Here is a 17,419-nt window from a genome sequence, read left to right on the forward strand (position 1 = left end):
GAGATTTGCATTAAAGAACTTGCTTTGTCCTGATTTTGGCTTACCTGATACATAGTTCTGGGATAAAGCCTGAAGCATATCAGGCTTTCTCTTCTCCTTCCACTGTCTCCACTATCTATTTTGTAAGGGCCACATCGCTGCATCCGGTGCTTAGCGCTACTCAAGGCAATTGTGATTGGTCAGACCACTTTTTTTTTCTCTATCTATCTCAGAATGGTAGGTGGTGTAGCCAGACCATACTGGCACAGCTTCAATGGAGATAGGTCTGGCTATACGAGACCAGCTTTGCCCCCCAAAACATACAGACAGTGCTGGTAATGTTTGTAGTTTTCCTCCTACATACCTCAGGGCACCAAGATTTAAGGTTAGCATTTGTAGGAGCATGCATGGAAGCTTTTATAACTGAAGTGGATATTTGAGTACTACATAAAGTGATGTTGGGGCGGGAGTTCTGGCAGTAAAAGGCTGTTTTAAGACTGAGGAATGTTAATGAATCATTTTGAGTTTTCTGCCCTCTGGACCAGTCCCACCACTTCTCCTGCCCACTGACCCCAGAAGGAATTCTCAACCCAGATTTCAGTTTTACTGAACGGACATGTTTCCTCTCCTAGCTAACTGTGATAAAAGGCAAACCTTCAGTGTGGGCTGATCATCTGTCACACACTGCGTTCACAGTGGCTGTGATAGTGTGTTTAGAATTTAGTGTTTAGTATGATGAAATGTCAGTGTAAAATTATAAGCAAGCTCCCTCGACTAACAGACTGGAGCTGTATGTGCGTGCGTGCCTGTGTGCGTGTGTGTGTGTGTGTGTGTGTGTGTACTTGAGTTTAATCTACTTGAACATAATGGGACGCACATGAATATCACTTTGTTCAACAGGTCCACTTCTTCTCTTTTTTACCCTCTTTATGCCCCCTCTCTCTCTCTGTGTTTCATATTCTTTCACTCTTCCTGTCTTCCTCATTTCTCTTTCACTTCCGTTTCCTTGTTGCTCTTACCATACTTTAGGTCAAACAAAAGTAAACTATATCTGATGAGAGGGCTGAATGGGGGGATGAGAGGAGGAAGATTTGCAAGATAGAGGCCGTTAACTTGGAGGGAGAGAGTTTGGTTTGTGAAATGGGTTGGAGGAATTCAGAAAGGAGAAGGAGGGATGACAGAATATCAAGGGGGAGATAGGGAGTCCCCACCCTCTTCTCTCTCCCTCATCCCACTCCCCTTCTCTTGGCTGGCCTTATTTGGTCATGTTACTGTGGCTATAGCAGGAGGAGAGAGACAGAGAGTGAATGAGGAAGGATGGACAGATTGTTCTTTTTTCTCCTCTTTTCACATTCTCAGAATAGAGAGCTTTGGTCTGAGGAGAGGGGAAGTCAGAGGAAAGCCAGGACTCGGAGGGAGTCCTGGCTTTCGCTGGGAGTCGCTGATGGGCAGAAGTAAAAACTCTGCAGGGAAAAATTCTCATTCTAGTTAATGTGATCTGGCTAACTGTAAGCTAAACTAAATGTTTCAGCCAGTGTAAAAGTCTGTGTGCTTCAGTTGCAGTCAGTGTGCAGCTTGATACAAAAGAGGAAGTCTTTTCAGACAGAAGAGGAACTCTGTTATGCTAAAACATGCAAGTGTCCACATGCAAATCAAAGGGGGCTGTTTTCCCTGCTGGCTAGTTTCTACGGTATCTAGGGAAATGAGTGGTGCAATCAAAGTCCTGCTGATGACAGCATCATCTCACGGTTGCTGCGGTTACGAGCTATGACTAACCACAACTTATTGCTGCGTCGCATCGTAACACACGTACATAAAGGTTTGTGAGTTGTTACTTACCTCAGTCTTATAACAGGTTGTAATCGCATATTACTATTACATAATACTATACATGTGTATTATGGCCACGCACACGCAAAAACATGCTTCCCTGTCCCTCATTACTACTCCCTGAAGCAGACAAAGCTCTTTGATCTGCCTTCAGGAGAATAGTGAATATGTGTTTTTAAAGTGCAATCACACACACACAGGTATACTAGCACACACACACACACACACACACACACACACACACACACACACACACACACACACACACACACACACACACACACACACACACACACACACACACAGGCGGTAGTAGCTCAGACTGGGCTGGGAACTGGAGGGTTGCTGGTTCGAGTCCCTGTGTGGACTATAAATGGAGTGTGGACTGGTGGCTGGAGAGGTGCCAGTTCATCTCCTGGGCACTGCCGAGGTGCTGTTGAGCAAGGCACCAAACCCCTAACTGCTCGGGGCGCCGGTCACTGGCAGCCCCCTCGATCTAACATCTCTGCATTGGTTGCATGTATATAGGTCCTGTCTGAGCATGTGTGTGTATTTCGGGCCTGTGTGTGTGTGTAAAATGAAAAAAAAAAATAATAGAGTGAAAATTGAATTTCCCCATTCGCGGGACTAATAAAGGAATTCTTCTTCTTCTTTTTCTTCACACACACACACACATATATGGGTGTGTTCAGGAGGAGAATAATGCGTGTTTATTTTGTATGATTATTAGGTCTTTGAATACATCACTTGACATGTCAGACAGGGGTCATTTGTTAGGTTAAGCTTGTCATCTTCTTTCATTTTTTGTTGTTGTAGATTCAGTATTTACTGAACATCTTGTATCATCTTGTTTTAGCAACTAGGCTGTTTCTGTGACCCCGTCTCCCACACACTGACAGGATTCATTCACAGTGCATCAACATATTTTCTCCTTATACACCTTCTTAATCAATCTATTTATTTATTTATTCTGACCTATTTTATTTTTTTTACATCTGCCATGATGGCTTTTAATATTAAGACCTTTTTGTATACTTTCTATCCATGTTTCCATGTCTGGAGCACTGTTGTCACTGTTATGTGACGGTAAATGTCGTAAATGTTTCTGTTTTCCTCCATCTCTTTCCTTTTCTCTCTCTCTCTCTCTCTCTCTCTCTCTCTTTCTGCTTACCTTTATCTCTATACATCTTCATCTCTGTTTTTATTTCTCTCTCCGTCTAGACTGTCTGTTCAGACTGTGTCCCATGAACCGCTACTCGGCCCAGAAGCAGTTCTGGAAAGCGGCGAAGCCTGGTGGGAACACAGACACGGTGCTCCTCAACAAGCTCCATGTAAGTAAAAGTGTCAACATGTTCACCTCCCTGCAGTCACCAGTACAACACACACACAGGGTAAAAAGACAAGACAGAGTTGCAGAACTTTTTTAGAAGTCTTGATTTTTTATCTTCAACTTTAGATGGCAGTTTTGTTCAAAAGTGAATGTAAAGCTACACGTATCCAAATGTTCACTCTGCTCTACAGTTTAAAATGATACCTCAGCGTATACACATGATAACCTTGAAACCTGCTCTTAAAGTCCTTTTATAGACATTCCCAAAGCCTTTCACTCCTACTGTCCTACCTTACTGCCCTCTACACTCTCCTTTCTCTCCTTCTGCTGCGATGCAATACCATTTAAAGCAATCTGCTATCTGACCACACAGTCATAAAATGGAAGATTGAAATCTCTTTTGTGTTTCCATGGAGATGTGAGCCAGAATTTTTGGTTTAAAGCCCCCCCTTGCTAAGAACTCTGTTACCACTCTGCTTTGTTTAATTACATTACTTCTTACCACTACTTCCTACCAACTATACTTACTGTGTCAATCTGATGTCAGTGAACAATGTTGCAGTTTGTTGGTGTGAGATGCATGTCTTAATTTTATATTACTCTTTTTTTTTATCTCATTCTTACCTTCCAGCATGCAGCGGACTTGGAGAAAAAGCAAAATGACTCAGAAAACAAAAAGCTGCTTGGAACAGTAATTCAGTACGGGAATGTCATTCAGGTTTGTTCCTTTGAAAGAGTCCTCTTCTAGGTATTTAGTCCAATAAACGAAAGCTATGGTTTCAAAATGTCCAGAAAAATTCCAAGAAGGGAAGTTAAACAGCACCTTTTTAACAATGAATTTATTTTGGGGGAGAATACACATAAAAAGCAAAATTAGGTATCGTGTTTTAGTTAAAATTATGCCTGTTTGATTTACTGTAATTTTACTACTATGCACTACATTCAACTGCACTCTTACATCATTCGATCGATCATTTACCAACTTTCCATTAAATAGGAATTCACACTACTGCCAATACAAGTGTAGTGAATATCCATCCATCCATTCCATCTTCAACCGCTTGTCCCTATCGGGGTCGTGCGGGGCGACATGTAAACTCCACATAGAAGGGCCCCAGCCCCAGGAATCGAACCAGGAACCCTCTTGCTGTGAGGCGACAGTGCTAACCACTGTAGTGCTTATATTTTATATCTTTATGATATTTCACTTAACCAGCAGATAGTGGCCTCAAGCAAGGTACACAGCTTGTTTACACTTTCTGTTGGCTGTTACCATGTGGGATGTGGTACTTTGTTGTAAAACATCTCTGTTATAAATTAGTTGTGAACTTTAAAACAGAGGTATAAAATATATGATCCTAGGGCCCGATCTGGCCCACAGGATGAATTTGCAAAGAGAAGTCATTGATTCAAAATTTTCATTAACCCTATATGTCCATTGGGGTTCTTGTGTCCTAAAAATAGCAGCAGGCTGTGTCCAACATACAGAAGTGTACAGTATATCCCACGTGCTTACGTACAGGCTACAAACTGTCAAGCCTAGGCTAGATTCCTTTCTTTTTCCATCCTGACCAGAATACTGTTGAAAACTGACATATTGCTGAGGTTGCAGTTATGTTTCTTAAGATATCTCTGGCTAATCATAGACTCATTATCTGTTCTGTAAATAGATTGTTCACTAATTTTCCAAATGCACTACAAAAGAAAGGGACAAATTTAGAGTTGTTATTTATCGGTAATGCAATTGCTTTACTGGTCCAGCTCACTTGACATTAAAGTGGGATGTACAGTATGTGGCCCATGAACTTAATGAGTTTGACAACCCTGCACACAGCCCACATTGTCTGCTTAAATTTATAAACCACCTTTCCCCATTAACGTTCCTAAACTTGCTAGCTAACAGTCTAACTAACAATATGTATTTGGCAAATTAATTAAATATGTCTACTTATGACATGGCTTAAGGTTTGTTTCTATCGACATATGATATTGTAAATATGGCCTGAACAAATAACACAGATATTTCCATTTTAATCATGTTAATAACGATGAATGGAAAGTTGCAAACCTAATTTCAGTTCTTATTCTAATTACTATATATACCTGGGCTTAAATGCATGTTGAGCATGCTCCCATTATTGACGCTTAAATAAAAATATTGAAACAATAAATTGTGCGTCTAGAATTAAAATGTGAATTTTGGCATAATCCCAATCAAACTGGAGGACACTCAAACCTCTTGCAGCCACAATCAAACCACACAGTGATATAATACAAATGTAGTGTAATGCATCATGAGACATGCATAATCATAATATAAGCAAAGAAAGACATAAGAAAACATTCAAAGTTCATTAAGTAAGAAACCGGCCTTTATGCAGTTTCCCAGCTTGGGATCAATAAAGTATTTCTATTCTATTCTATTCTATTTAGATTCATGTCCTGTTGTAAAGTTGTACGTTACTTTATTCTAAAAAACAATGGAAGTTAAAGTTGCAGTCGGAAATTTTTTTTCACTGAAACTGACACTATGCTCTGATAAAACAACATAAATCATCCGGGTTTAGAAAAAAATACGCGCCTCTTCGTGCACCTAGAGCTTCTTGTTTGTTTTGCAAAAGTTGAACGCGCCTGTATCATCCTGTCCACTCAGCGCAGGGCTGTGTGAGAGCTGTCTGTCAGGCATAGTTTGTGCACATGCCACAGATCCCCCTTGCGCATTGGTACAATATCACAGACACACGCCTCAAGCTAGGCCTACGCTAAATTACGTTAACAATTGCTACCTATGAGTAAGTTGACCACTCTACCTCCATGCAGCATGTACTCCATGCTGTTTATCCATGAGAGTAGACACGGGCGTGTTCACAGGAATCTGGCGCACACTCACTGACGAGCACTCGATGGGAGGGAGCGGGGGAGCTCGTGGTGCTGGGGGAGGGGCGTGAGAGTTTTAAGCATTTTAAATTTTGAATCAACTCGATCTGCTATACTTGTCAACTGCCACTTTCATTTCTAATGGTGACCTGAATGCAAGCTGCTTTCTTTTAGTCAGTACACTATCATAAGCACTTACTTCTTACCTCAGATCTCAGCATTTGTTTGTGTTATCTTACACTGTATCTTTCTGCTCAGCTCCTTCACTTGAAAAGTAACAAATACCTGACGGTGAACAAGCGTCTGCCTGCGCTGTTAGAGAAGAACGCCATGAGGGTGATGCTAGACACTGCTGGAAATGAGGGCTCCTGGTTTTACATCCAGCCGTTCTACAAACTACGCTCCATCGGGGACAGTGTGAGTCATCATGTCTCTGTGGGAGTGGTGCATTGTGGAAGATGCCATGATGTATGTCAATCAGTGTCAGGCTGAATCATGCCTGGGAGGATCCTTGTTTTACATTTTAAAGTTCCCATTTTATAAAATTGAAATTTCAATCCCCAGAGGAATGCACACAGCTCATATTCATAAACTGTGTCTTTAAACAAACTTTAAAGACTTCTGTACACTTTTGATGTCACAACTCTACTATATATATGTAGAAAGTGCCTTTACAGTACTGTCCCAGTCATTCTATGGCTGCAATGACAGAGGCGCCAAAACTTGGAACTGACCAATCAGAGCAGTCTGGGCATTAAGGGGGTCTTAAAGAGACAGGCACTAAAACAGAAGGTTTCAGACCGAGGGTGAATACAGGGCTATTCAGACAGGCAGTATGAGAAGAATGATGTGTTTTTGAACATTAAAGATTATAAACATGTTCTATAAGAATCCCAAAATACAAGTGTGAACTTGAAAATGAGCATGATATGGGACCTTTCAGACGACACCTTTTAAAATACAGCCACTTCTCTGTCTTTAAAACTGATTTGCTCATTTGTATATACAGCAGTAAACCAGTATTATAAGGTCAAGACTGCAGAATAAAGGTCCAGATCTCAATGTGAGGCATCTCTCTGATCACATCTATCCCCTGATAGCCCTGTGCCAGCACCCAATTGGTGTTTACCTGATCACAAAGCTCTTGTGGCACCAGCTTGTTTCCCTGCAGCAGGAAGTAGTGGGCAAGTGCCCAAAGACAAAATGAACCACAGCAGAGACCGGGCTCCTCTGCTAAGCTCCTCTCAAATTAGGTATGGCACAAGGCCGTAGCAGTATGCCTTGGACAAAAACAAATATGGAATGGAGGGAAGACAGTGATATGCAAATTGCTACTGATGCTCTCTGACTAAGAGATTGATGGTGGAATACATTACTACAATTGAGTTGCACTGTACTCAGGGTCAACGTATACATTGTGCTCTAATAGAGAAAAGTAGAGTCAATAAAATAAAATAAAAAATGCAGAGCAAGTCCTTGTAATTTGCAGAGCCCAGACCCCATGAGTTCAGTAATGCACTGAGGCATGTTGTTTTGATCAAACATCACAGGCTTTTTCATTGTTTAACTCTGCTTGTGCTATGATTACACTGCATGACCGTTTGTTCCTTCACATTTCACATTTTCATATTTTATTGTGTCCTGTTTTTGCAGGTGGTAATCGGGGACAAAGTGGTCCTTAACCCAGTGAACGCTGGTCAGCCGCTCCATGCAAGCACACACCAGTTGGTGGATAATCCAGGATGCAATGAGGTTTGGCTGAGCCACTGCAACTCATCTTCACTTCTCAGATATTTCTGTGGGACTGTCGGAATCTAATATTCTCATAACTGCTACTTGGTTATTAGCTGCCTGATGTGAAACACTACATCATTGTTCTCCTGCCCTCCACATTTATCACATTAAGGACTGGGCTACATCTAACACTGCATTTGGAAGGCCGTCCTGTTTCTCTGTCATAACACTAGAGTGCTCCGACCTACTTAACACCATATTTGATCAAAGTGCCTTACGGAAACAAACAGTGTGGTCTCTTTTGGGACAGCTTTTTTCCATTTTTACCAAGAGTGAGACAAACTCATTTATTCCTTAAATTACATTTTTCAATGTTGGATTTGACACTTCTTGTTCTTGTTCTTCTTCTCTACATGAATGCAATAGAGAAACATTGATGTTATTAAACTACTGTTTGCACTCCCTTGGCTGTGGCACATGTAAACAGGAAGTGGATTTAGTGTTGAATATAATCCTTTTTTTGGTTTAGTTTGATAATATGTCGATCTTTAGAAATTTTTCTATTTTTTAAAGTGAAGCAATGATTTTGTTTCACTCCCTGGGTATTGAGAAAAATAACCTAGCCCTTCAACCTTGGCAGTGTTGTTTCTCTGACTGTGCAGACGATTATACCTACAGTCATGGCAAACTCTGGTTCTTTGTTTTTCAGGTGAACTCTGTCAACTGTAACACCAGCTGGAAGATCGTCTTGTTTATGAAATGGGGCGACAATCAGGAGATCATCCTGAAAGGGGTTTGTCTCACAGTAGCTATCTGAAAAAAAAACAGATCTTTTGTGGGGTTTTTTAAAAACTTTTTTTCTTTTTGTACCAAACACATTCATATCTAATAGAAAATATATATTTATAAACACACATACAGGTGTAAAACTCACTTACATTCTCTCATTTTCTTACAAGAGGTGTTGTATAATGTGCCTCATCAGAGATGAGGGGGCTGGTAGCTTTGTTTGTTTTCACTTCACTATTATCAGTGTACAGTATGTGCTCACAGATGAGATTTTGTTTCATTGGTTATTCAACAGCTCAACATTCAGGGATTTAACACCAAAAATAGCCACAACTACAGTGGGACAAGCCAAATGGCCTTTTAAAAATATATAAGAAAAGTCTGAATGTATTAGAAATAATTTTACAACACTTCTGGAACTTATGAGGTAGTGAAACTGGTCAGTCAATCCACACCGATCGCAAGCAAGGTCTTTATAGGTGTTATTGGTTTTTAAAATATTAGTCAGAATAGCTTCTGGTTTATTACAAGGAGTACATCTTTTATAATAGTAATTATTTGGGTTTAATATTTTTGTTCTCCCATTCTCCAGGGTGACGTGGTGCGGTTATTTCATGCAGAGCAGGAGAAATTCCTCACCTGTGATGATCACAGAAAAAAACAGTATGTTTTTCTCCGCACTACCGGGCGACAGTCAGCTACCTCGGCAACCAGCAGCAAAGCCCTCTGGGAAATAGAAGTGAGGAAGAATATTTTTAGAGTTGGTTTTGCTGATTGTGGTAATGTATGTTTTGTCCTGGATCTTGTTAGATTGTAGTAAAGTGTCGCAGTGTTCTGTAAGCCAGCAGAAAACATAAAGTAAGCCATGCTGATTTTATTCTTCAGTTTTTTTTGAGAAACCATGAATATGTTTACCATCATTTACTTAACAGCATATCGAGTAATTAGGTCAACAGCATGCATTGGTGTAAGTTGTGACTGCTGTGTGCTCTGGTATCAGGTTGTGCAGCATGATCCGTGTCGAGGGGGGGCAGGCTACTGGAACAGCCTGTTCAGGTTCAAACACCTGGCCACAGGACACTACCTGGCTGCAGAGGTCAGTGGAGCACAGACACTACAACTGTGATTAGAACAAGGCGACATTGACGAAATCACATACTTTTTATATTCGATATATTTTGATTATTATTTTAGGTATTACTATTGTGCTTTTTGACTGTATTGACATTGCACAGAAAGCTGTCCCTTAACTGTAAGGCAGTCTGTAAGACCAGGGAAAAAGAAACTGAAGTGAAATTTAAGCTCTATTGATATTACATAAAACAATATAGAATTGAATAAATGTATTCCAAGTGGTGAACCACTTTGTATTTTTGCAGGTGAATCCAGAATATGAAGAGGAGTGCCTGGAGTATCGCTCCTCAGTAAGTGAGCCAAACCAAGAGACTTGTATTTATAGTGGGTGACATTTGCAGTGTATGTCGGTAGCCACTATTAAATTGTAATATTTTGAAATTTGTCTATTATTGTCTAATAACTACAGTACCCATCCTAGCTTGTTAATGTAATACTATGGATCAGTGGATCCCAAACCTTTTCTGCAGGGCCCCCTTTTGTAGATAAAAAATATTTTTAGTTTTCTTTTATATTTCACATGTTGGGATAAAGGTCGTGTGGAGGCAGTAGTTAGTGATCAGAGCATAGAATAAATTATCCGTAAAGTTGTGAAACCGTAGTAAATGTAGAGTGCAGTGTCTCATATTTCCTAACACAGCGAATGAATATCCCGATTTCTCTGTGCTCTTAAACAACATATCCCAAATATGCTCATAACCGGGATAAACCTCATAAACATATTCATGCCCATGTAAACACACTCACTGCAGCCGGGGAATGACTGTAACAGACACTGTAGCGGCACTTTCTACCTGAATGTGGTATAGTTGTGACACCACAACCGTACAGAGGTACGTACTCACCAGTGAATCTCACCTGGCTTTAAGAGAACCCTCGAGTTTTGGCTGAAGTGCCTCTACCCTGGAAACTCAAAAAAATACCTCTGTAAAAAAAGTAACAACAGGGCTAAGAGGGTGAGCTAAGCCATGCCCACTTCTCTCCGCAGAGTTGGGAGACGTGGGTTTAGCAGTAGGGTGGAGAGTTTTTACTGATGAGAGTTGCTTCCACATGCGTCATCTGCCACCAGATCAGATCAATTCATTCGTCGAGTTCCAACCAGTAGAGGGCAGTCTATATGCATGTTTATGGCATAATATGAAGAATTCAGCTATTTCCTGCCATAATGTCAAGATTTAGTGGAAAGCTTACCTCAATCCATCAACAACACTACTAAATACACATATACTGGTTTTCAACTGAAAGTGCTTTTGGTGTGTCGTTACTCTTCAAGCTCTCTAAAAACAAATAAAAAACAAAAAGCTGTTGCCTGGTTGTGAAGGTGGTGTAGCTCAGGAGGATAAATGTGCCTTTTTAAATATATTATAATATATTATATATATATGGATGCTGAGCAGTGGATGACTGAATGTATTTTTGCAGCATGAGATGGTATTATAGCTCAGTCACCAGCAGATGGCGTCCTTTCAAAGTGAATGCACCTCTCTGGTTTGTTTTTTGCTACAGCTCACTGAGCTGGTTGTGACTGTGCCAACTGGAGGCTGTTCACATCTGCTGACCAGGCAGTGACAAGTGAACCAGCACACAGATAGTCTGCTACTGAGTTTATTGCCTGGCTTCTACAGTTAAAACATAAAACTATACACATCGGAGCTGAGGCTATGGCAGAGGGACCGGGCAAAAAAAAAGAAAAGAAAAAATGTGTTCTGGTGACTATTTTTCATTCGAGTTTAGCCTAAAACATAAAAACAGCTAGATATATTTACCAACTGTTCCAAGTCTGCAAATCAATTCAAAACTCTGACTGATATGATGAAATCATTTAGTAATTTACTGGCTGCCATTATTAGAGTATTGAAATAAGACTGTGACATCTATCCAACTTACAAAGGGGAAAAAAATAGTCACCCTCTTGAGAGTCTTTGAACTTACCGAACTTACTTACTGCATTTTCCTCCAAATCTTTCCAAAATAATAGGCAGTTCTGATTCTTATTGATCTTGACACAAACGTGGCAGATAATCTTAACTGCCGAAAATGAAGATCTGGTTTGCAAGATGTATTTTTTTGTTATGCAGGTTATTTATAATCAAATTTTTGCCCTCCAGCTGGAGTCGGAGCAAGAAGCCTTACGGGCCCGTTTGAGACATGTCCAGGATAAAGTCATGTACACCCTTGTGTCTGTACCTGATGGAAATGACATATCTTCCATATTTGAGCTCGACCCTACCACGTTAAGAGGGGGAGATTCGCTGGTACCCAGGTAGGAAGGTCGCAACGTAAAAGTGTTTTCATGTTACCTGTGTTACAGAGAAGAGTGTGGTCCTTTCCCTGCTGTTTAACTCTTTCCGCAGAAACTCAAACAAACCACATTACAATCCGGGGACTTCCACTGCACAGCATTTTTAGTCATCTTACTGTGTTTACAGAGCAATAAACCATGGGAAGTGTGTTAATGCTTGTCAATATGTGAGAGTGTGACTTACTGTTACTCACAATAGACAGTATCATGCTGGCCTACCTGACAGAGTTCTTCTTCATGGTGATTATGCAGACAAGGATATTCACAATAGTTCACCTTGTTTTTGTGAACAGATGTGTTTGTGCTTGTTATATACGACAACGTGTTTGTTTGACACATTATTTTCCGGTAATACTGTGTCTTTCACTGGAATAACTGAGGGAAGAGGAAGTTCTTGTAACACACAGGTGTGATGTGCTCATTTGAACACACAGGTCTTGCTGGAGCTTGACGTAATGGTATTGTCTGTCTGTAAGGTGATCAGGGGGTCTGCTGCGGAGGCCTTTGAAAATTTGAACATTTTACCCTCCAGTAGGCCTACATTATCTTTTGTATAAAAACTCTTAAGTGTCATTTGATCACTTAAGATTGGTGGTCTGCGTCATCATTACCTGCAGATACTGGACAGTAATACTATAAAACATGCCTGACCGCAGTACATGCAAATCTTGATAGGTTTGCACTGCAAGCAGCATATCAAATCTTTGACACAGTTACCTTTTTAACTTTCATTTGAGACTTTGACTGAATTAAAGACAAAGATGTTATCCTTATTTTGAACATAACCCAGCGCTAAAATACAAGCACAAGTTGCTTATATTGAGCATATCTTGCTCATGAACTTTATTTTCACATATACACTTACTGAATATACTGATATAATATCTCTTCTCTTTATTCAGGAATGAACTTATACTACCAATACTGTTCAAAGCACAAATGCAAATAATAATATAACCAATCATGTTCAATTCTAACCAGTGAAAGCAAGACATATTTGATCTCTATAATCACATTAAAAGTGGATAAGCCTAATTAAAGAGCCACACAAAGTTTCGCAATGTGTGTGTTCCTGTTATGTAAGATTGTTATGAGTGAAGAGTGTGTCACTCAGGCTTTCTGAGTGGCGAGGGCGAGCAAAAGGGCACCCACTAGTGCACTGCATCAAGTTTTCTCCACTGAAGGGCACCCTGGAGGGCATCATAGAGGGCACTGTATCATTTATAAACAAGGAATATTTTTGAATGCCCATAGATGTACACGTGTCTGGCATGACTCTGAATACTGCTTTGTGTCAGTGTATATATATATATATATATATATATATTTATATAAGAAATATTAAAATGTGCTTTCAGGAACTCCTATGTGCGCCTCAGGCACCTGTGCACCAACACATGGGTTCACAGCACCAACCAACCAATCGACAAAGAAGAGGAAAAGCCTGTCATGCTGCGTGTGAGTTACAGTTTATCCACCAAGGGGTCACCAGTAAGACAAATCTAAATCAACTGTTGGCTGAATACCTTCTGTGCAACCCCCCTTTTTTTCTGCTTTGGAGTTTTTTAATATTAAGTATTTTTTCACAACAAATGCACAATTATGGTTTTCATTATGGGTTGCTAGAGTATTTGAATCGTAATAAGTGGGCCCAGAGACAAATTCTAAGTATTCCAAAAATATCTCATACTGGTCTAAAAGGTGAAAATGTTGTACATTTATTTTCTGATTCAAGATTGGCACCTCAGCACTGAAAGAGGACAAAGAGGCTTTTGCCATTGTGCCCGTCTCCCCCGCTGAAGTGAGAGACCTTGACTTTGCTAATGATGCCAGTAAAGTGCTGGCCTCTATTGCTGGAAAACTGGAAAAAGGCACCATCACACAAAATGAGAGGAGGTATAAAATGTGTTGTGGTGCCAGATTATCAATTTCTAACAGGAAATGGGGCATTTGTGTGTTATTGATTTGTTTCTCTCTTTTCTATGTACAATCAGAGCGGTTACCAAGCTTCTGGAGGATCTGGTGTTCTTTGTGGTGGATATTCCCAACAATGGGCAGGACGTTTTAGAGATCATGGTCAACAAACCCAACAGGGAACGACAGAAGCTTATGAGAGAACAGAATATTCTTAAACAGGTAATGCCTTAATCAGAAACAGAATCAGAATCAGAAATACTTTAATAATCTCAGGAGGAAATTATTTTCGTTGCAAACTCCAGCTATACAAATAACATATTAACAGCAACAATATAAACATACAATATACTATATATTTGAAAAAAACAGAAATATAAAACAATATATATATATATATATATATATATATATATAACTATATACTGTATATATACACTAGCGAGGCACCAATTTTTAAAGAACTTCTTTAACTCAGTGGGATCTAAAGGCAACTGGTGAAGTGGCCTTCCTGCCTAGGAGGGAAAAAGGTCTCCATGGACTTTCGGCTCCAGGGCCGGAATTATACTCACCTCCCTGTGGTGGTTCTGTGTCCCGGGGTGATGGATCCCCAGCACAGGCTGCGACATGATGGTCGTGTGTGAGTCCTGTCTCCCCACCCTCTCAAAACTGAGGGGGAGAACGCCTCTGGCCTGAAGGCTGACCTCAGGGAAAGGGGCAAAATCCCCCTGGATCTCTTGCCCGTCGCCACGACCCAGGCAAAGCTCATCGCCCATCTTAGGGCTTCCGGCGCTGGTGACTGGACCATGACTGCTGCAGACAACACCACCCTGCCGTGGACTGGCTCCATCACTCCCGAATCTCTGGCACCACCACTCACGGAGTCAAGTCCAAGTCTTCAGTACCCCTCACCTCCTGCCTTTGGCCCGCGGAGTGGCAGTATTCCATCAGGGAGGACGGAGCCACGGCTCCGGTTCTGTCAAGCTCAACTCCACTCAAGCCGAGTGAACCCTGGTCAGTGGTGAACAGGAGCACTGGGGCTCACCCATCTCTCCCTCCTCCTCTCCCGGATTTACCACTGAATAACAGGTATGACGTCCTAAGCCTGCAGGATTTCCCTCCGCTGGGTGTGCGCTCCAGCTCGTCCCCGGTATCCGACCATCCAGCCGGCCGTGGCTCTCGCCGACTCAGAAGCCAGGGTCGGCTCGTCCAACCTGATCCCTTCCCACCGTCTCGGTTAGCAGCAGCCGCAGGCCGGGCAAACCTCCAGGCAGCCTGTGAAACGGCACAATCTCTCCATGCTGGTTGGACCTTGATGGTCAGGCACGTGAGGGTACGTGGCGGCCAGACCCTCTGCCGCCCAGGAGCCTGCGCCAGGGAGGTTGAGTCCTCCGCCCACCGGCTGTGTTTACAGCACAACTTGGCTTCCACACTGGTCCTGCAGGCTGGTACCAATGATCTAAAGAACCGCCAGTACGAGGTCCTCAAGCAGGACTTCAGGTCCATGGTGAACCGCCTGTTAGACACGGGGAAGCGACTTATTATTTCCGGCCCGCTTCCCCCGCCGTGTTTTGGTGACGTCATGTACAGCCACCTCCTAGTAGAGTGGCATTTCACCCCAGATGGTAAAGAGAGGCTGCTCAACTCATAAGCCGAGACTATCACGTCTACAATCCAGTGGGACAGGCGTTACTTGGTCACGGCACGACCTTTCCTAGGTCCACCATGAAAAATAAAGAGCTGATCGGACAGCCTCATGTCTATAGTACATAGGCTCTAAGGGCCAGCACTGGGCACAGCAGCTCAGAGTTATCATTATCTACCTATTATCACCTAATAGGGGTTCAAATCATGCCAGTCGGATAGGCTGGTTGAGGTGCGAGCACGCCTGTACCTTAGGATGAAAAGCCGTGTTTGGCCACGAAGTAAAGCCAGAGCCGTCTGAGTTCCACCTCAAGCATGAATTGCTCACAGACAAGGCTTTGCAGAAAGATGGCCAGTAGGAAGGCAGTTTTGGCAGACAACGACCTCAGATCTGTCAGTGCCAACAGTTCAAAAGGTGGCATGCATAGGGCGTCCAACACCAGGGGCAGGTCCCATGCAGGAGCTCTAGGGAGTGGATTGGACCCTGCAGGGGCCAAACCCACTGCTCAAGGCGGCAAGGGTTGGGGGGCCAAATCTGACCCAAAGAGAGGATCAAAGAGCTCTTCTCCCAGTGCACCCTCAGACCGAGCTGAGACACATGAGAGAGAAGGCAAGCCGTGTCCTCAGCAGCCTAAAGCCGGGTGCACAAACTAATCAATCGTCGAGATATGGCAGGATCTTCAAGCCCTGCGACTGCAGAGGTGAAAGAGCTGCTGCAATGCACCTGGTGAATACCCGTGGGGAGAGGGATTACACCATCTGCTGTTTGCTAGAACTGCAAGCCCCCCTTCTTTCCACTTACCGATCTTGGTGCAATCCCGGTCAGCCCGAATGGTGTGGAAGCCATCTACGGAGATGATCTGGTCCGTGATGTCCCAGTGCAGCCATGTCTTCGTTAAACACATCAGACTGCACTCACGGTACTCTTGGTGACTCCGCGTTAGCGCCGTCAGTTCATCCTTATTGTAGAGAGACCATACATTTCCCATAACAACAGAGGGGACACACGGCTTGAATCTTCTCCTCTTCACCTTCCTGTCTCGACCCTCCTCTATTGCCCCGACGTTGCTTCCCACCTCTTCATCCCCGTTGTGTTTTTGTCCAGATTTCTGGGGGAATATCAGCTGGTCTGGCCGCTATGCTGGCCGGCATGAGCGCGTTCGGCTGTTCTAGAGCTAGATGTAAATGCCCAGCCATGCTAGTGACGCTGCTGACAGCGGTTGGTCTGCTAGTGACCTCGTCACTGTCTGTTATGCTGCGCTTCATTTGTGCTCGGAAATTGGGAATTTCCAACTTATGAATCAGGCTTGTAGTAAGGGCAGAAGTGTAATAGGAACATGTGTGTGTGTATGGATCTAAGAGGGTAACATAAAGGGGACAGACCAGAAGTAGAGAGGTGAATGTGTTTCAATAAAGTTTACAATAGAGCAAAAAAAAAAGGCAACACACATAGTGACCGTTAACGTGACAAGATTGAGGCTCTGAAAGAACAGGCTCGTCTGCAATTGCATCTTATGACGATTGTTATATCTTGAACACATGTTTTACATTGAACATAAAGTTGTTTGACCCATTACCTCAAGTCTTTATCATAACTCAATGTGCCATGGTGGTCAGGCCTGCTATCTGTAACGGTGTGTTCTTTTGGCTTTATTTTCAGCATGGTTACAGTTGTCACAACCTTATCCCTTTGTTCAGATCTTCAAGCTCCTGCAGGCTCCATTCACAGACAGTGGGGACGGTCCCATGCTGCGACTGGAGGAGCTGGCTGACCAGCGGCATGCCCCCTTCAGACACATCTGTCGCCTGTGTTACCGGGTTTTGCGTCACTCTCAGCAGGACTACCGCAAGAACCAGGTACAGTTTGTCAGACCTAGAAGGCTGCT

General features: G+C 42.4%; 1 protein-coding gene across 2 annotated transcripts in view; it reads left to right on the forward strand.

The window, feature by feature from the left end:
- The window catches only part of itpr1a (inositol 1,4,5-trisphosphate receptor, type 1a), an 81,842-nt gene that overhangs the window by 11,572 nt on the left and 52,851 nt on the right, over positions 1-17,419 (forward strand). For both annotated transcript variants that reach the window (XM_083939709.1, XM_083939710.1), the window contains exons 4-16: positions 3,031-3,140; positions 3,771-3,857; positions 6,275-6,433; positions 7,670-7,768; positions 8,460-8,543; positions 9,132-9,278; positions 9,540-9,635; positions 9,919-9,963; positions 11,782-11,936; positions 13,334-13,433; positions 13,711-13,871; positions 13,970-14,111; positions 17,232-17,390. In XM_083939709.1, coding sequence (XP_083795835.1) covers positions 3,031-3,140; positions 3,771-3,857; positions 6,275-6,433; positions 7,670-7,768; positions 8,460-8,543; positions 9,132-9,278; positions 9,540-9,635; positions 9,919-9,963; positions 11,782-11,936; positions 13,334-13,433; positions 13,711-13,871; positions 13,970-14,111; positions 17,232-17,390 — 1,544 coding nt within the window. The remainder of the gene's footprint in view (positions 1-3,030; positions 3,141-3,770; positions 3,858-6,274; positions 6,434-7,669; positions 7,769-8,459; positions 8,544-9,131; positions 9,279-9,539; positions 9,636-9,918; positions 9,964-11,781; positions 11,937-13,333; positions 13,434-13,710; positions 13,872-13,969; positions 14,112-17,231; positions 17,391-17,419) is intronic.

This window comes from Echiichthys vipera, assembly GCF_963691815.1.
Source record: "Echiichthys vipera genome assembly, chromosome: X".
NCBI lineage: Eukaryota > Metazoa > Chordata > Actinopteri > Perciformes > Trachinidae > Echiichthys > Echiichthys vipera.